Source organism: Trachinotus anak, unplaced genomic scaffold (assembly GCF_046630095.1).
Source record: "Trachinotus anak isolate AG129_WGS33_773 ecotype Australia unplaced genomic scaffold, CSIRO_AGI_Tana_v1 ptg000032l, whole genome shotgun sequence".
Lineage (NCBI taxonomy): Eukaryota > Metazoa > Chordata > Actinopteri > Carangiformes > Carangidae > Trachinotus > Trachinotus anak.
Genome location: NW_027273883.1, coordinates 4,315,464 through 4,338,462, shown reverse-complemented (window position 1 = coordinate 4,338,462; position 22,999 = coordinate 4,315,464). Strand labels below are relative to the sequence as shown.

Here is a 22,999-nt window from a genome sequence, read left to right as displayed (position 1 = left end):
CCCCCTCCGTTATCTGTCACTGTCCTCTGTGCCTCGGCTGATTCTGCTCCAGGCTGTGTTCTTAAAGATGTCCACGGAAAGAGAAAAATCAAATTATTCTGCTCTCCACGTAAATTTTTACAAATTTGCATTCCTTAAGCGTAGATTTATATTTTTATTTCCTTTCCTTTTTTTTTGTTTTTGTTTGGATAGGCCCGGAGTAGAGCTCTGAAATATGATGGAGAGGCTGTCCGTGTGTGTGTGTGTGTGTGTGTGTGTGTGTGTGATGGCCAGAGTTAAACTAAGTTGAAAGAAAAAAGATCAACACCTTTCACTGATAAAATGAAAGTGACAGCTTCAGTATTCAGTAATGATGCATTGAAAATCTTCACTGCAGAATAGTCAGAATAATAATTATTTTCCTCTAAAACCTTGTTTAAATTGGTGAAATTAATTGAAAAAAAAAAGCTTTCGGCAAACAGCCAGAGAACAGGCTGCAGCATTAGCCTCCCTCTCAACCAGCATTGTTCAAACTTCATTATTCTTGAAAAGTTTTTTTTGTGTGTGTGCAAACTTTCAGACAAATCAACTCCATCTGCTTTAATAAACAAGCTCTTAATGTGGGTAAGAGCACCTGATGTGGGGCCACCGCGCCACGCCGGGTCCTCGGCTCCATGCCCCGCTCAGGTGTGCGGGGAGCGGGGCTGGCAGCGCGCCCTCCGCCGCTCAGACACCAGCCCTGGACTCCGAGCGCAGCAGGACGCAGTCGACTATTTACCAGACTTTTCCCCCCCTTTCTTCTTCTTGACATACAAACATGTGGCGTGTAAATATGAAAATGAATGAGTGTGAGGGCTCCTGGCAGTGACTCTCTCTCTCTCTCTCTCTCTCCCTCTCTCTCTCTCTCTCTCTCTCCCCGGAGATCAGCGCGTCGGAGAGGAGCGGCTGTAAAAACCAAAGTGGGGCAATGAGACAAGCTGCGCCACAGCTGGCAAATCATCGATTTGAGCATCAGAAACGGGGAGGGGCGGTTCGTTTACCTGCCACCCTCTCAAAGCAGCCCTCCTCACATGCCGCTACTCTCCTCTCCTCCACTTCACCCCCGCTGCCCGCAGCGCACGGTTGCTCACATTTCTGCGCTCCATCCGCCGTGTGCGCTCCCCAACTTCAGCCTCCGCCAGCGCGGTTTCTACCAGACGACTTCCCTCCCCTCCTCTCCTCTCCTCTCCTCTCCTCATCCGCAGGACTTTTGACTTTTTAGAACAGTTTTTTCACCCCCTCCTCCTCCTCCTCCTCCTCTTGCAGAGCAGGCGCCTATCTTTGGATCTCTCGCCGTGGAGCAGTGACAAGAGGTTGCTCAACTTTTGATGGAAAACAAGAGGTCCGGCGACTGCTGACTTTAAAGGTACAGTCCTGTCGTGAAACTGTTTCTCCTGCTCTGCATCTGATCTGCTCGTTCTGTCACATGCCTCTGTTTTGTTTTGGTTTTGGTTTTTTTTTTTTTTTTTTTACTGTCTCTGCGTTTGTTTTAAATCACATTTTTTATTGCACGACTTATCAAAATACGGCGCCTCTCTTTGGAATTAGAAGGATAAATTACTGGCAGCTAAATGAATTAAAAGCAATTTTACAGACCTATCTTCCAAATCACTTAAAACCCACACACACCAGACGCGGCTGCTGGGGTTTAATATTTCATAAAGAGACTATGGGTGTCATGTGTAATGGTAAATATAAACGCACGCATTCTGAACTCTTTTTTTTTGGCCATCTAATTTGAAATGTGCAGAAACAGGCCTGTGTGATTTCTGCACGAACAGGCAAAGCACTCGTGATATTGGCGGGGTTAAGTACATCCATCTCCTCTAATTCATTTAACAACTTCTTCAGTGCGCAGCAGAGGAGCAAGAAGTGATGCTGCCACCAATGCTGCTGCCCTGAGCATGTTAGGAACCAGGCAGTTTTATTATTATTATCATCATTATTATTATTATTTTGGTGGATAACGTTGTTTAGGAGTTGTACATTTTCTTTCCTCATTTTTAAAATCATTTAAAACAGGATTTTTTTTACTCATTATAATGAAGTGTGTGCAAGTTGTTATCAGACATGTCTGTTAGAAACGCTGGGGCTATTGCAGCCCAACTGCCCATCTACTTTTACTACTTTTTATTAGGCCATTAGAGCCACTTCATTTATTCTCTCCATATACTTACTATTTAATTACGTGTCAACTTGCTTCAATACTTTTATTGCTGTAGCATGAAAGACTTTGTGTGACTGTGAGAAATGCACTGACTGAGCCCCAACAAGGCGAAAGACGAAAAGTGTGACAGACTCATAGGGAAACAAACAGTTAATGAGTTTATGACTTTCTTTCTGCCTGACTTGGTGTGAGGCAGTCAGATAGATGAGATGATACAGAGATGGTGTAGTAATGCTGTTTGGTCTGCCTTGCAGGTTTTGTCACAGTACAACCAGACATGTGTATGTGTGTGTGTGTGTGTGTGTGTGTGTTTGTATGTGTAACCAGACCTGTGTGTGTGTGTGTGCTTCTGAGAGATAGTGACTGGGAGCTCAGTTATGAGAAGATGTATTGCCATCTTTAAAAGTGCGTGGGCACCGATGTTCTGTGGTTTACAGGTTTTTAAAGACTTCACTCTCTGCTCCTGCTAGAAAATAGCTGACATTTCACACACACACACATACACACACACACACACACACACACACACACACAGACACACACACGACAGTGGCTTTCACTCTCATATTCAACATTATTTATATATAGATATCAGCACAAATACACTCATGTCAGATAAGACCAGTGTTTGTGCTGTAGGTGTCACCTGTCCTAAAGACTGTGTTTGTTAATTCAGCCGTGATGCAGTGTGAAAATGATGATAAAGTGCAGAGCAAACAACAATAAAATCCACTGAACAAAGTTTGCATGAAATCAGAAACTCGATCAGGTAATTAAAGGGCAATTATCCTGAAATAATCCTGGGTCTTCGGTGTCACTGGTTGTTTATTATCTTGCTGCTGTCGTCAGGTTGTTTGCTTCGCCTGCTCACATGCGATTACGAGGTCAAGCATGGCACCTCAGCATGGGAAAAAAAAAAAAAAACAGGTTATGGCAGAGCACGGTGCCTTTTATCTTTTGCAGATCTGTGGCAGCTCAAGGTGCCGTGGCTTATCTGGTCAGTGCCTTTGACAGCAGTGATACACAGCTCTTTTCCTGTCTCAGGCTGCCATGTGTCACTTCTGGTAAAAGTCCTCAGACAAGACGAAAGCCTCAACGGCAGCTTGTGAACGTTGAAGCAAAACCTCTCGGTTTTACTCCTCAGCTCTGAACCTTCATTACAACCACTTTTTTTTTTTCTAAATCAGTTTGTGGTTGTGAAAGCTGCACATAAATTCCTCATGTATGTTATCCACAGTGGCTTGCCAGTCTGCTTGGCAAAATTTCTCTGCATAAACTTGTTTGACAGGAATGATAAGAATCAGAGCGCGGGGAAACGGCGGCGCTGCATTCGACAGTCAGGTCACACAGATCCAGCAGTGAAGCCTGAACATCTTCTGTCATGTTCACAGCTCTTACAATAACCCCACTGAGATTTACAATTAGGAAGAGACCTGGGAAAACACCTAAGTGTTTCCACCTTTCTACCTTTAACTCACAGTTTTCACCTTGTTAGAATCTGATTCTCTCCTCCCCCCTCATATCTTAGTTTTGTTTTCATTACAACTAATCGAAACTAGAGCACACAGCATTTTCTGTATTGTAGTGTAGAGTAGTGTAATAGCAGGAAATCAGCTTGTAATGTTCTCAGACAATCAGGTTATCTCTTGACGTCTTTTCCTTTTAAATCCTAGAGACGCTTTTGCATCACAACCCTTTAAATTGTCACCTGCGGTTGTCGGTGCTCACATCCCACGAAAAAAGTCAAAGACAGGAGGGACGACCGGTATCACCAGTTAAACCTTACACCCCCTCCAGCGTAGACCAGATTAGCTGAGCACAATACAGCGGCTGCATGTTGGCGTGCTGAGCTCGCGTCATCCTCGGGTTAATAGATGTTGAAGAGCAGGTTGTCAGCTGAGAGCAAAAGTAGACGGCAGAGTTTGCCCTGTGACCCTGAGAGACCAATTAGTGTGTACAGTGGAGAGAGCAGGTTGTGTTCTTTGTTGCTGTTGTTGTTGTTGTTGTTGTCTTTGTTGTCTGTGTCTGTCCTGAAATGATATTAAGAACCCTTCATCACTTTTGCTTTAAAATTGAATTTCGCTCTGAATAATCAGTTTTATTGCTTTCAGGTAAATAAAAATGTCCAGGCAAACTTGTTGTTCCCACACACAAACACACACACACAAACACACACAGACACACAAACACACAAAAGAAACCTCTATATGCCTTCAATAGCTACACTGTCTTAGCTGTGTGTCGGGGTTGTGCTTTGAATTCCTGCACCAAAAGATGCAGATTATTAAAACCCCTACTGTTGAGTATTTGCTGGGAGTTTAGAGCTGGGCTGTGCCTCACTTTGCTGAGACTGATATCTCTGCTAAAACCATTAATCGTCTTTCTTTACCACCTCGATAATTATCACTGTAGCAAAATAACAGCTCAGCAAACAGTGAAATTATACCTGTGGTAGGGAGCAGAGTAAATACCTGTTTAGCTGCCAGCAAATGTATTTATTAGACTGTCGCCAGTAAATAAGAGGCCTGTCTCGTTTTTTAATGTGTGGCTCTTTGGGGATTCCATCCCTCCACACCCCCCCCCCAATCCCTCCCCTGTATGAAATAGCTCTGTTATGATTGCTAATAGTGGAGAAAGATAACAATGATTCCTAGCGTTTTGTTTTTTTTTTTTTTGATGACATGTTTCAACTAGTTCGGGAAAAGAAAAGACTGGTGTGTTAATAGGGACTGCTGCATTCCAGGGCTCAAAAATGTAAGAAAGCACCCCCCGCCACACACACACACACAGACACAGACACAGACACAGACACACACACACACACACACACACACAGGCACACACACACCACCCTCCTCTGATAGTTATAGACATGCCACCCTGGGTGCATGCTTAGTGTGTGATTCGGGAGTTACAGCTCATTTTGTCATTATGTGGAAAGTTCTTTATGAAGACAGAAAAAGAGAGGGGGGAGTGGGGGGGTTATGTTGTCCCAGCATGTTGGACTGCATTTATTCTGGCATATGCTTTGCATACTGTTGATCCAGATTCCTTGGCTTAGTGATAAAAGCGTCACATTGTCTTTGGGTCCTCACAATCAGCCCCGTTCGTCAAATGGGTTGGCGTGTCCTTCCCCGGAGATAAAAAAAAAAAAAAGAAAAAACCCAAAGTCCGTCATGTCGGTTTTGTCACGCTTTTACAAAATGACATCCCTCCTATGCTAGTATTTTTTTTATTTTTTTTGTTGCGGTGCTTGTTATTTAGCGCGCTTCATGCCACCGTGGCAAATATAATTTAAGAAAGCATACATATTTAAGTTTTCACGGCTCAAATGACATTATTACAAGTCTCAACATGTGTTTTTTTTTTTTTTTTTAATTCTTGAGAAGAAAAAAAAACTCATTGTCTTTTATTCCGTTGCTTGTCTTCATCCGATCTGTGTAGGTTTTTCTGAATCCTTTGTTCAGTGAAAGAAAAAGAGAGCGATTTAGAGGAAAGCGCATCCCGCTAAGATCAGGTTGTTAATACCCACCCACATACTCCAATGAAACAATTTCAACAGATACTGTATTCTCTCTCTGTCTCACACACACAAACACACACACACACACAAACACACACACACACCCTTGCTTTATCAACTGTGTTGTTCGTCTGGATGGATGATGCATCCTTTGACAAGGGATTAAATATGCAAAGAAAAATATGTCGATAAAGAAGCACATCCTTAAGTCTGCACCTCTCATTCAATACTTCTCCCTAAGCCTCGATATTAAGATCCGCTCTCCCTTCATCTCTCCCTTCATCTCAGTCACTTCTTGCACACTGAGGCGAGTAACACCATCCCCATCACCTGCTTTCATTTCCTTAACACTCCCAAGAACTCCCCACAAGGCCGGGGTACTGTGCCCTTCACCGCCTCTGCCCTACTTCAGGGAAAACCCAGCAGGACGTGGCAACCTTTCTCACCCCTTCAGTCCGTCCTCTCTCTGTGCCACAAAGCCATCTACAGTATCTCTTTCTGTCTCTTACACACACACACACACAAACACCCCTGTCTTTCTAACTCTATTAACTGTTTATTTGTTGCGATCCACGAGGCAGAAATTAGAGTTTAATTATTCGGTCATGTGATGACCAGGGTCCAGCGAGCAGTGACAGAAAAGTCATTTCTTTAAAAACGGCCCTGCCTCTGATGCCCGTTGATTGTTCGGTGACTAATTGGTTTTATAATTCGATAAAGGCGAGGAGAGAGAGAGAGAGGGGGGGAGAGAGTGGGCGAGGGAGAGGGAGGGGGTGATAAACAAGGCGGTGAAGGGTTGTGGATCATTAATACAGATTCCTGTGACACAAGACTGACCCGGCGTGGCTTGGCGGGAACTCAAGGCCGATGTCGACCCGATGACATCGAGGCCGACTGCGGCGTCAAGGTTCGGGCTGAGGCCCCAGACTCGTAGGGCAGAGGCCTTGTTTGACACAACCGAAGCGTGCTCGCCGCCACTGAGCGGATGTACATGCGTCTGCATGTGTGGCGTGCATCAGCGTGGGAGTTGCATTGTATACAGTGCACACCACACTATGAGGGGTGGGTGTCGAGAGTGGAGAGTTATGAGGTGAGAACGAGGGCTGAGAGTGGAGCCTCACCGAGGGGAAAAAAAATAAAAATGTTTGTCTTCCAAGGCAACACAGAAACCCGTCGAGGCCAGCTGGCGTTAGGCCTTCCTGTTAGCAGACCTGAGGTGGAGACCACTCGCTCCACTTCTATTTCTGTCGACTTCATGTGATTATAAAACAATTAAGCACTTAGGAGCTGACTCTCAGTTCATTACATCCCCCTTGTTCTGTCTTTCTCTCTTTTCTGCTTCCTCCCACACCGAAGCGCGGACATATGAGAAATGTAGAAATCACCTTATTTCGCTAGTAATTGAAAGCCACACTCGCTGTATTAGAGGCTAATGGAAAACATGAAACTCGCTTTATTTGGAGGATACGTTCATTATGAAATATTTAGTCTATCTGGGCTTACCTCATAACAACTGATAGAGCAATTCTCCATGGTCCACAGATGTCTTACGAGGGGACATTAATAAACCACCTCGACCCTGAACTCTGTGTAGAAGTGAACCTTGGTTGTGTGTTTGTGCATCAGTTGTGCAGTGGGATTCTTTAAAAAAAAAACCAAAAAAAACCAAAACGGTTTCACTGACAAATTTCAGAGAACACGACGAGTAAAGTGAAACCTTTGCAGACAAAATGATGACGCATTGTGCTTGTTGTGATCACTGAGTGTCTCGGATTTCTGGAACTTCCATATTGTCTTTTGTGGAAAACATAATATTTAGTTTTAATAGTACGTGGTGCCGGGTATGTTGTCTGTAACATATTTACCCGCATAATGACCTACAAATGCCAACGGCACTGAACAGTAAAACCTCCCGCTGGCACGTTTTCATCCATGATACAAAATTAAAGCAGGAATCGTCGATACAGAAAATACTATCTGCCTCTTTATTAATTCATTGTTTTGTTTAGACAAGAGACTGATTTCATCTTTTTGTCACGTTTACTACTCATTTAACAGCTTGTTGGTTTTGCCTCTAGTGTGCACCACCCTCGTTTTCTTTTTTTCACTGTACATGACATCTCGTGTCTCACTGAGGTTCGTCTGTGCACCCACACTGATGCAGCCGTGTTTTGACACGTTTCCCCCGACAGATTTTTTAATCCTTTTGCAGCCTCTAATAATACCATTATGTTTATGTGTGTGTTTTTCATTGAGGGAGACACTTGCAGAAAGAGCTCAAAGTTGAACCACTGACAGCGCTTACCCCCGTGCTATTTGTGTTGTGTGCTCAGACTGGATGCGCAGACTAATTTGTATTAGTAATCCAAATAATCGTATTAATGCCCATTAGACGCATCACAAGTGGCGAGCATGAAGACATCACAACACCTACGTGCAGTAAGTGAAGGCGCCGGCTTCGTCTGACACAGCGCTTCTCAATGCTGAGCCAACAATGATAGGTTTTCTTATCCATGTCCCCCCTTTGTGTGGTGATTATTTGTATGAAACAGACATCGTATTTCATTCCCTTTGAGATATAAACATGTGGTTTAAAAAGCAGCAGGCCAGATGTGATAGTTTAGATAAGTGTGTTATGGTGAAAACATACAGTATCTGTGGTAATACACACAGAGGTGGTGACATGGATCTGCGGTGTAATGCTATGACTCCTGCCATTTAAATATGAGGTGTCTTTTGTTGCATTTTAGCATTCAGCCTGTCATGTTCCTCATGTCATTTTTCATGTTTTCTTTACAAATGTAGCCAACAGGCACAAAAATACTGCCCGAACAATTACACTTGTGTACATGCGTAGCACACACACCACATACTGTATCTCCCCAACACAAAGCCGCACAGGCTTGTAAAAACCCACCTTGAACAGAGCTAAATCTGTATTCAGCACGTGATTATAACAGCACACAGCTAGTATTTTTAAACAGGCTTTCTGTGTTTCAAAACCCATTTTTTCCCTCTTTTCTTTGTGATACAAAACGGTATATGTTAATTGATAATCAGCAGTGTTGATTCAGTGGTGCATTCAGTGCAAATCTGTGCCCTTCTGGATGTCAGAGGGTTTTCACAGCCACATCGGTGCCAACCTAGCTGGCAGTGCCGGCACCTGTTGGCAGTGCCAAGGCCTGGCAGGGGTTATCGATGCTCTCTGATGGTGCCCGACAATCACAGTGGAAATGACTGCGGCTGCTTGCGTCATGCCAGATAGAAAAGAGCATTTGCCGACAATGGCTTGCTTTCACCGTCGCTCCTGTTTTCCGAACGCTGCTAACAACGGCCAAGGAAAAAAAAAAAAAAAAAAATCAAAAAACAAAGAGAGACGGGAACTACAGTGAACATCATGTAAAACACGTCAACGTGGAAAACATGTCAACATCCAAAATGTTGTGCAGCGATGCCGTGCAGGTCTAGGTGATGCAAAATGATCTGCTGAGGAGGTTTAGGTGTGTGTGTCTGTGTGTGTTTGTGTGTACGGGGGCTGCAGCTTGTCTGTTAAAATCATGTTGCTACATATCACAGTGACACCAGTGAACCTGAACCTCCTGTTCTGGAACAATGAAACACTCTCTAAAGTGTTTCACATTCTTTTCAGAGACAAAATGTTACTGGGTTTTCATTATTTATGTTTCAACAATTACAAAAAGCTTAGTTACAGGACAATTCCATCCTCTTTAATGTACCTATCATGTAGCAAAGAGACAGTAGCTTCAACATGATCCATTTCTGAATTTTAGATGTCTACAGTGAGTTGAATTTCAGAGATTCAGTGAATGAATCTGTGCAAACACAGTAATTACTCCACAGTTTGTGTCCTTTATTCAGACACATAGCAGAATCATTTAACCACACTGCACACCGCAGCTGTGTCTCCTGTTCAGGTTCATCGGTGTCACGGTGCTGGCACTTCACTGAAACCCTGAGAATGGTTAAGATAAGAATTGATCACTGAATCTGTGCAGCAACCGCTGCTCGTGAATTCAAACATGCCGGGGTCTTATACATGCAGCTTCAACAACTCTTCCATTTCCTGTTGAAAAACCACACGTGTGGCTCCTTTTTTAAAAAAGCTGTCGCCCCCTCAAAACTTACACCTTGTGCTAACTGGGTGACAATATTGCAAGGTGTTGTTCCATCTCAGGTCTAAAAGGTGAGTTTCACATTGTCTTTTTCCACTAAGAGCTTCTTAACTGACCTTCTGTGGTAAATTTCTAATGCAGCCTTTTTGGACACGAGTGTGTTTTGAAGTGAGCAAACTTTTGACCTCACATCGGTGGGTGGAACAATGATTTGGTTTCACAACTAGGGGTTGAATGAGAGGTGTAACTGTAGTGTTTCTGATCTGTGGTGATACAAGACACCATCACTTCTTCCGTAATTGGTTGTTTGGTTGTTTGATTTGTTCCAGCGTCAGCCTCCTTTTATAGGGCTCCAGTTTTTTTTTTTTTCCCCCTAAAACTGATCTGCAAACACCTCCTGTAAATCTGAATGTTTTCCTTCATAGATGTTCCGTAGAGTTTCTTCGACTGCTGTTGTCACCTGACAGTGGTTACTGTCAAGCTAAGCTGAGAGGCTAACGTCTGTGGTGTTGCATCGTTTGTGAAAGAACAACAGCTTTGCGTGAGACAGATCTACTATTACTGTATTTATGGTTTTACAAAATGTATGAGCCCTGCTAAGATTTCCTGGTAAGCACATAGCACATATTGTGTCGCATTTCACGTGCGCCTGACCTCTACAGTTGGCTCATAACCTCTGGCTTTGTTGTTGTGATAGGTATACACACTTCCTGTTTTCTGTTGGTTTCCTGTTTTTGTTCTTACATAACCTGGACAGACATACATGTTCATTTTTCTTTGATGTAGATATTGGCCTCATGTGTCGGCTCATATTACCACACATTGATTTTTTTATATTCCTCTTTTCTTCACTAAAAAGGTTCATGTTCAATATATGGCACAATAGTGTTGAATACTTCCTTTATATTACTGTTCAGTGCTTTTACCATACATACTATTTATAGGAGTTCAGTATATTTCATGTGTGTGTAAAAAAAAAAAAGTTCCCCTGTGGTCTCGACTTTGACCTTTGCCTCACCCTCCTCTCTTGCTCTTCATGGGACCTAAAGATGGAGACCCAAATACATCCACACCTCACACTAACAGACAGGATTAGTGTAGTTACTGCGTGTGTGTTTCCATCAGATATTAATATGGCCTTTGCTCACAAAGTCAGAGTGTAACCATTATTATTAGGCCACCCTAAGGTTAGGCGCAAACACCATATCAGGTCTGTATTGACAATACCAACAGAGATTACCTTGTCTGATATTTCTGCAGTTTGCACCGAAGCACCACAGCCGGCAGGGAAAAGTTCATGAAATAGTTACAATAATAACAATCAACGTGAGAAAACCTTCCAGCGCACTGTTGTCACTATTGTCTCCAGAGATTGTGTCGCTCTCCAGCCTCTGAACAGTCCTTTCACTTCTTCCTTCACTTTTGACAGTTCAGGATTTTGTTGACAATATCAACAGAGATTAGCTTGTCTAATATTTTGGTATAATCCAGTTTGGCAAAATACAGTAGGACTTGCTATGGAGGTAAAGTTTGTGAAATAATGTCAGAGCAATAACATTGCAATAGCTAGGTGCTGAGATGAGAGATGCCACTCATCTTTTCATTTTTTTTGTTACTGACAAGACAATAAGTCACTTATGGATGTAGTGTATGGACATCCCATAGATTTTCACTTCTTTATTTGTAGTAGAAAGAAGTTAAACTACCTTTTTAGTCATGCATTAACCTACTTGATGTGATTTTTAAAGCATACGTCATCATTACGTGTTCCCTAAATTATGTGACAATATTAGCATTAATCAATTAATTTAGTTTGTTTTGTGAATATATTATGACAATTCATGGCCTATGTATATTTACAAAGTAGGAGCTAAATATCAGACTGAGACATCCGTCCACTCTGATTATATATATTATTGTAAAGTCAGAGTTTATATTAGTGCCATGATGTGGCCTTTTAAGAGTAAAAGATGTAAATTAATACCTACTTAGATGTATCAAAAGAATTAACATCAATATGATTTTTTCTATTACCTACTGTTTAGGTTTTATGATTAGTGATTTCTGATATCGATTCATAGCATATACGATAAGAAATAAGTCTATTATTTGCTTTTGTTCGTACAAAGAAGAGGAAACTTGAGTCATACCTCGGCTATATTCTGACTGCACATACAAAAATTCCCATTATTTATACAGATGTAAGTTATTGGAGATCTTGGTGTCAGGGGACACGTCAAAGCTTTTCTGTGGGTCCTCTTTTGTTTATTGTGATGTTTATTTATCACAGACTGACCAGCACTGACCGAGGGTCAAATAGTCCACCTTACTACAACATGTAGAATATCTTGTAAAAATAAAAACTAGCCTGAAAATTGGGCCAAAGTAAAAGAAAGAGCATATCTGAAATTAAGGTATCCAGTGTGTGTGTGTGTGTGTGTGTGTGTTAGAGCATCTGTGTTACCCTGTAATAAATGCAGGACCGCCTCACTCTAATCAAGCTGATTAAAAATTCCTACGCGCACAGCCGGAAATCGCACCGTTCTTCTCTGTTGTGTGTGTATTAGTGTGTACATGCGCGCATGTGTGTTTATGCAAGTGTGTGTGTGTGTGTGTGTGTGTGTGGTTTCTCTCCCTGTCCACTTTCTCCACTTTATTTGTCTCCACCAGGACTTTTTCTCGGCCCGCGATGCACAGGAATCATCTTTGTTCTTTATTATTATTATTATTAAATAAGAAGGGATTATTTCTCTGTCTTTCTCACACACTCCTCACCCCACACACACACACACACATACACCCCCTCCCTCTCGCTTCTGTTTTATCGCCCCCCCCCCCTATTTTTTTTTTTTTTTTTTTTTACCCCTTCCACCACGCCATTTGAAATGAGGAGGAGAAAGGGAAAGCAGAGGCAGCGGCAGCACCAGCAGCGAGGAGAGGAGAGGGGGGAGTGATGAGTCAATACAACTAATAATTTAATGGGGACAGAGAGGGAGAGACGGAGTGAGAGGGGGAGAGGCAGAGAGGGAGATAGAAAGAAAGAGGAGCTCCGTCCGGACGCCAATCCCCAACCAACAGGACACCTCCTACTATTACTATCGCAGGCAGCTCTCTTATGCATCCACAGCAAGCCTTATTTATGCTCGACATCGGAAAGTAAACCGCACTTTTTGACCCCCCTCTCCTTGTTTTTATTTTGCGAACCTGCTCCGGCTGTCCGCACATCGTCTCCACATCGCCTCCAAACGCGATAGCGAGATCACACAGTCGGTGGTTGTTGTTGTTATTATTATTATTATTTCATTTTATTTTTTATTTTTTTTCCTCTCTCTCCCCTCTCTCTTGTGTGTCTCTCTCTCTCTCAGTCAGTCTCCGCCGGTAGTCAGATCTAGCTAAACCGACGTTAAGCTATTTTTTTTTTTTTTTTTTTTTTTTTGTTAATGTACGTTGGTCCCGCTCCTCCTGAACATACACAGCGAGGGTTTGTTAGGTCTCGGCGGCGGTTATCATTATCACAACTGTGTCCGGGGTGCTTTGGTTTCCACTGGCGGCTGCTAACTGCACTGTGCTGCCGATAACTAAAGCAGAAGTCGCCTTCACTTGTAACCGATGGACGCGGCTAACCGCTCACTTCGTGCTAAATGTCGCCGGCTCTAACGGTTACGGTTGGCGTTTTTTTCCTCCAGTTGGACGGAATTAGCTAACGTTAGGGCTACACTGACAACACACACACACACACGGAGACACAGACACACACACAGACACACACAGACACACACATAACCGCTTACCAATGTTCGCCTATCACGGTCCATCTCGACCTCGTCGTCTCCTCCGCAGACCCGCCGGGCTGTTGTTTTTTCGCACCGCCTGTCAGACCTCCGAGAAGAAGAGCAGGAGAAAGCGTCTCTTCCAACACTGACTCCTGTGTGTGTGTTTGTGTGTGTGTGTGTGTTTGTGTGTGTGTGTGTGTTTTTTATATATGAAATAACCTATTGCTGTCATGCACACGTAGAGAGAGAGAGATAACTAAGAGAGGAACCGGGAAGCGGGAGTTGTTTTGGGGGTTTCTTCTTCTTCTTCTTCTTTTTTTTTTTCTTCTTCTTTTCTGCCCTGATCAAACTTGAAGAAGAAGAAGACGCGTTCTCCAGGCGGTTGTTATATGCTCCCCGGTGCTGAAGTGCTGCGGTTCAGGTTGGTCTGGAAGCTTTTTCACTCAACTTGTCCTCCTTTAACTCCCTCCTTTAGGGCTAATGTGTCCATTTGAACTATGGCTTCTGTATTTTTGTGTTTTAAGGTCAATAAAAAATCCTGACCTGGATCCGGACTGTATCCGGGTCTGGATTCCTTTGGCCCCCTATTTGTGGGGAATTAGTTGCCTCATTGCATGTTCTGAATGGGGGAGTTCATGATCTTTTGCGTGGGGGTGGATGATTTTGCCCTTCTCACTCTCTGATAACAGCATACCAGTTCATGTTCATCAGCACCGTGCATAAACCTGTATTCAGCACCAGCCTGAATGACTTTTCCATTGCAGTTGTGTAAATGAACTCATCTTGTATTACTCCGGTATTAAATCAGGTGCCTAACCACAAAAGTTTACCCAGGGAGCTTAAATAATGTATTAATTGTCAGCCTCAGTCAGTGGTTTTCTGTCTGCACGAAAGCACCTGTGGGCAAAGCAGCTATAGAGGCTCCATCTTTCCTTCATATCTATTCCTCTCTTGTCTGTACTTTTCTTTCCCCGCTTTAACTTTTGATAACTACCACAGTGAGTCAGCATCTGTCTGTTTTCAAGTTTCCCAGAAGCTGCTTTTTCTTCAATACCAAAGTTGTAAACTTATTGCTTGCCATGACGACCTCTCTGCGCCTGCTAAATCTAAAAGTAAAGTTCACACCGGTGAAGACATGTAACAGAGTTTGTGTGTGTGTTTGTGTGTGTGTGTGTGTGTGTGTGTGTGTGTGTGTGTGTGTCAGTCAGTCACAGTGAAATGACGTTGCGGCCTTTCGCCTCCCTTTCCTTCAGAGCTGCGCCACGAATGTGAAGTCACACGAAGTGACTCAGAAACTGAATTACGTTAGTTTCCCCCTCTCTGCGTGCGCCGCAGCAGAACCTTGTTCCTTGAACTGCACTGTATTCATTCAAGTGGAATCTCCCAGCAAATTAATGTGTTTGCACTAAAACCGGGGCTTGTTTGCCCCCTCTCGCATGGGAATCTCTAGCGGGACACCCATACATAATACATGCGTTGAAAAATGGGAACATTACAGTGGCACGAAAACGTCACCGTGGCCCGAGTCGTCATTACTGAAGCGAATTGACAGTTACTGCCGTAATGGGTCTGTTCTCAAAGGCCTCAATTACTTAAAGCACATTTTTTTTGCTCTATAAAAATGTCCCTTCACGTCTTCACATGTCAGTGATATCAACTTAAAAGATTTTGTAGCTGCTCGTTCTTGTGCTGCTTTTATGCCGCGCACATATCTCTGCTGACAGCTGAACCATTCTGTTTCTGTCTCCCCAGGTGATAGTGAGCAGAGGTGCTGAGAATGATGGAACATCTCAGCGAGGCGTGTTTGGGCAAGGAGAACTCTGAGCTGGTCAACAGCATGGCAGAGGCCAAGGCCCCGCCGGCCAAGCTGCCCCGGCTGGAGCAGAACGGCAGCCCCCTGGGCCGGGCCAGGCTGGGCAGCACTGGGGCCAAACTAGCCGGGGTCCCGTACAAACCCACCGGCCACCTGCTGAAGACCTGCCACAAGAGAGGTAAGAAGGACGGAGTATGATTACCTTGACTAATCATTTACTCCAACAACAGTTTTGTTTGATTGAAGGTTTGTCAGTCACTAAGCAAAAATGACCAACATTAAATTTGATTGTAAATTTTGGTGGTTTGGACTGTTTATTGGACAAAACAGTCAATTTGGAGACTTCACCTTGAGGTCTGGGAAATTGCGAGGACGGCTTCTTCACTGTTTCTGATAGAGCTGAAACAAGTGATTGATTAATTGATTAGTTGGTTGACGGAAAACGAGTCACCAACCAACAAGCCAGTTTTCAAGCAGAAATACCAAACGTACGCTTTTCTTTGCCTATTGTGACAGACAACTGAATATTTTGGAGTTTGAACTGTTGTTGGGAGGAAAATGAGCAGTTTAAATATTCGCTTTCAGTTTTGGGAAATTGTCACGGCATTTTTCACTTTTTTTTTTATAGACAAACAATTAATAGAGAAAATAATTGTCAGCTTAACCAATGATGAAAATAATCATTCACTTCAGCCCTAATCTCTGAAACTTCATAGACGAAGTGACTCATTAATTAATCAAATAAGAAACAAAATAATCAATAAAGTAATTGAGTGTTGGGTGCACACCCAGTCTATACAAAGTGATTATGAAACAAATATACTTGAACTAAGTTTTGTGTGCAGTAAGAGAAGAATAAACCATGTAAATAGAGGAAAGCTATTTGAATGCAGTTTAAATAGCCCCCCTCCCACACACACACACACACACACATACACACCATCTTCCACCCACCACAACCCCCTGCATGCACTCCAAAACTCTTAAACCTTTTTACAATGCTTCTGTAGTCATCTAAGCACACACACACACACACACACACACACACACACACACACACAGAGCACACACTCCTACTTATTTGCCCAGACAATAGCTAATAGAAGAACACTGTGAGAATTATTCCTGTGTCGTGCTGCATAGCGCTGTGTCACTGCTCCTCTCTCCAACCACAGCCCTCCTGTGCCGGCATTTGTTTATTAAGGGGAAGTTTCAGTCCTTTAAGAGCCATTGCTGTTTAAAGGGAGCCTTTACTTTGAGATTATGACATAGCTTTTTAATATAACGGGTGTCATCTTGTGAAAAACACGCCGGGCAAAGCTATCTAAAATATGAACCATTTTATGATTGTGTGTGTGTTTTTTTTTTGTTTTTTTTTTTTTGTTTGTTTTTTTTATTTTACTGGGTTGGAAATGAGTTTGAAAACCTGCAGGTTTGGAGTTGTAATAGCACTTGGCCGCTAAGGCTCGTCTGTTTGTTCTTTTGGCTGGTTTGGTTTTCTTTGGGCAAGAGGGACTCAGGAACTCTTGGAATGTGGCTGTGTGAGTGTCCTCAGATGGGCCGTTTCTCTTATTTGCTCCTTTAATCTACATGTCGCGCTCCAGCTGAGAGAGCCTAATTTTTCACCTTCATCATCTCTGCTTCTCTTGGCCTCCTACAACGTTTGTTCCTCCAAGCCTCCCCATTGCTCCCCCCTCCCCTCCCCTCCTCTGCCCTTCCCTCTCATCCATGTTTTTAGCTTCTTCCTGGGTAAAGGGTGAAGCAGCCGGTGGAGGTGGGCGGTCCGCCACGGAGGCTTCGCAGAGGGCCCACAGTGGGCATTGTGTCCGAGCCCGAAACAATATTTACAGCAGCCCTCTCTGGGCTCCCTGGAAACAAAGCCAGTATTGATCCCCCAAATGAACCTACACAGCAGTCTTTATTGTTAGATCTTTATCTATTAAAATCAGGGGAGGAGAAAAGCAGCTCTTTCAGCACATTCCCTGGCATCTGTCGGCTTATTGATTGTTTTGCCAGAGCTGTGTGCATCTTCTGGAATGCCTGGGATTGGAAAATATTAGAATGTGAATCATTTTAATCAGCAAGGACAATAAATGCACAGAAATTTGTCCAGGTGGCATTAGAGCGGAGACATACCCTGAAAGTAGGCCACCTGATAAATGTTACAGGATGTACTAAATACAGGAAGCTATAGGTACTGTCCTCATCAACACTCTGACCAACTTAAGACTTTCTGCTGCTGTTTTCATTCAGACTGAGGCATCAAAAGGCCAAGCTGCCCCCATGGCCGAGAACTTTCTTAAATTTCAGAGATGTTATTTTAGCAAAAATGGCACATTGGGTGATATTTGCACAGTGGGTCCCTTGAACACTCGTCAGTCTTTGGACAAGGATTGCTCATTCCACCTAACAGCAGAGCCACTGTTGACACAGAGTTGTAAACCTCAGGGCGCAGAGGTGGCTCGGGATTTGAAGCGCTGCATCATGGGAAGATGATTTTGGGTTGGCAGGCAGACGGAAAGGCTGATGTGATCCCAGCACCTCGACAGCGAATAAACAGTTTATTGTGCCAAAAGGAGACATAGGAGTTGAAGGATTTTTTTTTTGTGGCTGCTACACATCTATAATATGTAGAATTTCTTATTAAACACATGAATCATACTAGTCTTTGCAGGCCATAGTGCAATGTTTCTATAATGTTATGTCATCATTGTGAAGCTTGGAAGAAAAAGCACAAGACTGCAAGAAGAAATCCTCCAATAGTTAATAAAAATCTTCTTAAAATGGGATTACAGGTGTAAAAACCACCCTTGAAAAACTCAGGAGGAAGATCGCGGAAATTACAAGACAAAAGAGACCATTTCTAAATAAGAAAAAGAGGCAAAACTAATTCAGTCTCTGAAATTATGCAGGTTATCATGCACCTAAGGAGCGTTTGATTCCTCACCTTGATGTGAGAGTTTGGCGACGAGACAAGAGGTGAGAGTTTAGATGGAAATAGCCCAATAAAAGATGAAAAATGCCCTTTGTGGTCCAAACTCTGTCCAGATCCTCCACTCAGCAGCAGTCTGCACACTGACTCATAATCCCCTGACACTCAACCTCAATGTAACTTAATCATCACCACTAAATATTCATCTTGTCCCTTTGCAAAAACATAGATCCCAAAGTTTGCATGTGAAGTCTTCCAGCTCTCACTCTGTGTGTCTGTCTCTCGGTGTCCTCAGGCAACATGCTGCCTGTGTTCTGTGTAGTCGAGCACTACGAGAACCCCATGGATTTTGACAGCAAGGAGGAGCATGCCGAGTTTGTCCTGGTGCGTAAGGACATGCTCTTCAACCAGCTCATTGAGATGGCCCTCCTGTCGCTGGGCTACTCCCACAGCTCAGCGGCCCAGGCCAAAGGTAACAGCTGATGTCACTCGTTGACTCTCATCATCATCTCTTCATTTTCTACCCTGGTCTTTTCTTTTTTTTCTCCTTGCTTTATCTCCCTAATGCTCATTAACGTCCTCTCTGCTATGTTTTCTGACACGCTGTTACTCGTGCACACATTCAAACGCACACTCTTTAAGCCTCACTCACACAATCTGTGACCATAATAGCCCACCGCCAGCAGATCTGAAGCCACTGTAACACATCCTGACACTGATCCCAGACAGGAGATGCTCAAGTCTCTAAGGGGTCACACACACACGCGCACAAGCACACTCACACATTTACACAGACACGCACATTCCCACAAAGGCTTACCCACCAGAATGTTTACATGCACATTCACATTCTGTATATATAAGCAAGTAAAACACACAGACACACACTTATGCTACATATATTTATATACACATACTCTCAGTGACTCAGTAGGTGGGAGGGGCAGGTGGAAGAAAGGGTCTGCTAATTGCACTTGAGCACACACGGGCCGAGGGTGGCTGTTTCAAGGTGCCTCTTAGTGTGCTCTTTTATTATAGCCTGTCCATCACCCCTCACACACACACACACACACACACTCTCATCCTGGTTCACCTCTCCCATGAGCAATCTCAATCTCCTTTCTCACTTCCTGCTGTGTGGGCTGGAGCTTTTTTCAAGGTAGCGTCAGGAGAAATTCCTGCATGGTTGTTGTGATTGCAGCAGCTAATTCAGTTTATAAGTGTTTAGATCACCACTTGTGAAGAGACTACCTGTGGCTTTATTTTAAAATAAACCTATCCCTGTGCTAAAATCGACTTTGCACTGATCTACTGTTCAGTATGTTCATTGGTGTGCTTTTGTGTGTCCAACTTTGTCATTATGTCCATGTTCATTGCCTCATTCAGGCATGATTCAGGTGGGGAAGTGGAACCCTGTCCCCCTGTCATACGTGACAGATGCACCGGATGCCACAGTGGCCGACATGCTGCAGGACGTCTACCACGTGGTCACGCTTAAGATCCAGCTGCACAGGTAAGAAACACACACACACAAGTCTTAATGGATGTATGTATGTGCACCAATCCAAAATGTGTGTAGATGTTCATACACCTTCTGTCCCCTGCATCTCCTGTGTTGCTTTTATACATTTAGAGGCACATTTATACCAATTAATCTGTGCTTCCAGCACATTGCACATACTGTGTGCCCAAAGGCAGGTGCCAGTCTGCCGATGCCCTCTGCATGTTTGATACTGAGAATAGCTTTATTACTCACTCACTCATACAGACACACGCAGACGCACACACGCACAAAACGGACTTACTTTTCCTAGGAAATGGGAAAAACCCATTTGAATGCTGAGAACGTCAGCGGTGCGATTGGTTTATAGGTTTATAGGAACTCTGATACCAAAATCATCCTTGCGTCCGTGCTAACAGTTTAGCTTCTACTGTGGTGAGCGATTAAGAAGGTTCATCTTTTGTAGCTGCTGTAAATTTAGCTGATGTTAACTAATGAGCTTTTTGCTTTGGAGAAGAAATACGATTAAAAAAAAAGTGAAATTACTGTATGTACTCCCATTAAAAAAAAAAAAAAAAAAAAAAAAAGAACGTGGTGGGCAGCTGGAGAGCACAGCTAAAAATGACTTCAGCAGATGAATACAAGGTTGTTCACCTGAAATAGTACCATAAATAAACCTGGCTACACACCGGCTATTTTAAGTGAAATAGATTACTTCTGAATCTACAGAGCTCATAATAAAGAAGACCTTCTTACACTGAGCATAGCTCGCTGTCTTCTGCCATCACTCACCATATTGTATGCTAAATGCTCCTCTGTAGGTGTGAGGCTTCGTCGTATTTATACACACAGTGAGAGCGTACGAGGCATTTATAGACATGGACAGAAACATGCTCATATGTGCTCATAGACACACACTACGCAGACACACAAACAGCTGAGTGGCGCTGGTGTGGAGGCTTGTGCCAGCTGCACGCTAACCCAGTGTTCTGCAACCCTCTGGAGAGCTGTTCCTACTCCTCTCCAGCCTCACTCTCCCTCTTCCTCTCTTCCATCTCTCTCCTTCCCCCCCACCACCACCACCACCACCCAGCTTCACCAAAGAAGCACATACACATACACACACAAACACACACACACACACTGATGTGAACACGTCCACCAGCCGGAATACAGAAGGTTGTGTTTATTTCTGGCATGCTAGCCCTGAATGCATGGATAGCTGTCTTTCTCCACTACTCTTCTCTCTGTCGCTCCCTCCTTCACTCCTCTCGTTCACCTCCTTCTCCCCGGAGGCTTTTCTGGCTGCTGGAGCAGTTTAAGGTGTTCCAGAAAATCCATTGTTTGTGTGTGTGAGGCTGTGTGTTTTCTTATAAGCAGATGTTAGCATCGAACGTCGCACGAATCCTTTTCTATTCCACTGTTATCCCCCTGCTCGTAATGTTTCCAACACATCAACTGACAGATTTATGGACACACACACACACACACACACACGGGCGCGTACACACACACAATGGGCACTCATCACCTCTCGCTCAATCTCTCATCTCTCTCACTTGTCAAGTGTCAAGGCAGGTTTAACGAAAAGTAATTCAGCGATATGTTGCAATGTGAAACACATCGAACATATGTCTTACACACGTGAAGTGTTATCCAGAGCGAACTGGGCGCTCTCACTGGAGCTCCCTTCAGTTACTCTACACTCTCACCCACCACATAAATATATTTTCAAAACCCAGAAACAGTCGTGTTTCTCAGGTGAATCCCTGTGCTAAGCGACTCTAGAACTACCTAACAGCAAAACCATATATAGTCTATTCCATATATAAATCTGTTCAGGTTTTGCTGCATTTTGTTGTCAGTATTGTTATTGTTTTGTATTTGTCTCCCACCCCCCCCCCCCACCCCCCTTTTCTCTTCCCACCCCGCCAACCCTTCAATCCCCCCACCACGAATGCCGCAGAAATCTAGCCAGTAACACCTTAAATTGTTTTGCCGAGCACGAGCCAGGAAGGTAGAAGTAACACGAAATAATAGTCGCCACATGCAGCTGATGTATAATTCATGCATCAATCCAGCAGATGTGTTGTATAAAGTAATTAACTAATCAGAACAATCAGGAGAGAGAGAAAGAGAGAGAGAGCGAGAGAGGGAGAATATGAAAGAGGGGGAGAGAGCGAGGCAGGCAGAGAGAGAGAGAGAGACAGAGCAATCTCCAGATGCATCTGCTTGATGCGCCAAATGAAATCTGTCTGTCTTGGAGGGGCGCTTGCAGCAGGAAAAAAAAAAACGAGTGGGGGCCCGCGTGTGTTCAGTCCTCTTTCTCTCTGGTTTCTTCTCTCTGTCTCACCGCTCTGTCTATCTGATCGTTCCAGCAATTTGGCCAATCCATCAATTCATACTTTAAACACGGTTCCACCACGACTGCAACCCCGTTCCACACCTTTGTTCTGGGGGGTAATTTGTTCCCAAATTGCCAATTTGCAACAGAACACTTGATTAGTGCTGAAAACGATTAGTCGATTAATCGATGAGTTGATCCACGGAAGATTAATCGACAACTACTTTGATAATCGATTAATTGCCGAAGTGTTTGTTGAGTAAAACATTCGCTGGTTCCAGCTCCTCATATCTGAGGATTTGCTGCTTTTCTCTTTGTTATTGTCTTTGGGATTTTGAATGTTGTAATTCTAAGACGTTATTTTAAGCTCTGGTAACTTGCAATGGTCTTTTCTGACATTTTAAAGACTAAACTGAAGAAATAATTGACAGACATTCAAAATAATCATAAGTGTCCGGTCTGCACTTGATGTTTTTATACATTGTTAAACATACGTCATATGTTTTCTATTAATTTGAGGAACAGGCTTTTATATGAGATTGAGTCAAAAGCTCATTAGAAATCAGCGATGTTGGATGAGGATGTGTTGCAGTCTGGTGTGAAGGATCCTGCAGGATCACCTGCCCATGTTGCTCCTCACACATGTGCTGCCATGATTATATAGGTCAAATTTATTTACTGATTTATCAATTGCTCAATATATGAGGGAAATATCCAACTTTTAGAATCAGATGAAATGATTTTAATCTTGTGAATTTGTGGCTTGTATACTTAACATTTCCTTGATGATAGCAT

At 43.4% G+C, this 22,999-nt stretch overlaps 1 protein-coding gene across 10 annotated transcripts in view; it reads left to right on the top strand.

Annotated features, from left to right (window-relative positions):
* The first annotated feature begins 705 nt into the window (after positions 1-705).
* The window catches only part of satb1b (SATB homeobox 1b), a 62,967-nt gene continuing 40,673 nt past the window's right edge, over positions 706-22,999 (top strand). For 2 of the 10 annotated variants that reach the window (XM_071470107.1, XM_071470104.1), the window contains exons 1-5: positions 706-1,384; positions 15,367-15,605; positions 18,655-18,831; positions 19,746-19,872; positions 21,827-21,877. In XM_071470107.1, coding sequence (XP_071326208.1) covers positions 15,392-15,605; positions 18,655-18,831; positions 19,746-19,872; positions 21,827-21,877 — 569 coding nt within the window. In that variant the 5' untranslated portion in view covers positions 706-1,384; positions 15,367-15,391. Of the gene's footprint in view, positions 1,385-5,199; positions 9,913-12,431; positions 14,036-15,366; positions 15,606-18,654; positions 18,832-19,745; positions 19,873-21,826; positions 21,878-22,999 lie in introns of those variants that run through there. The other 8 variants (XM_071470103.1, XM_071470097.1, XM_071470105.1 and 5 more) reach the window with 6 other exon arrangements.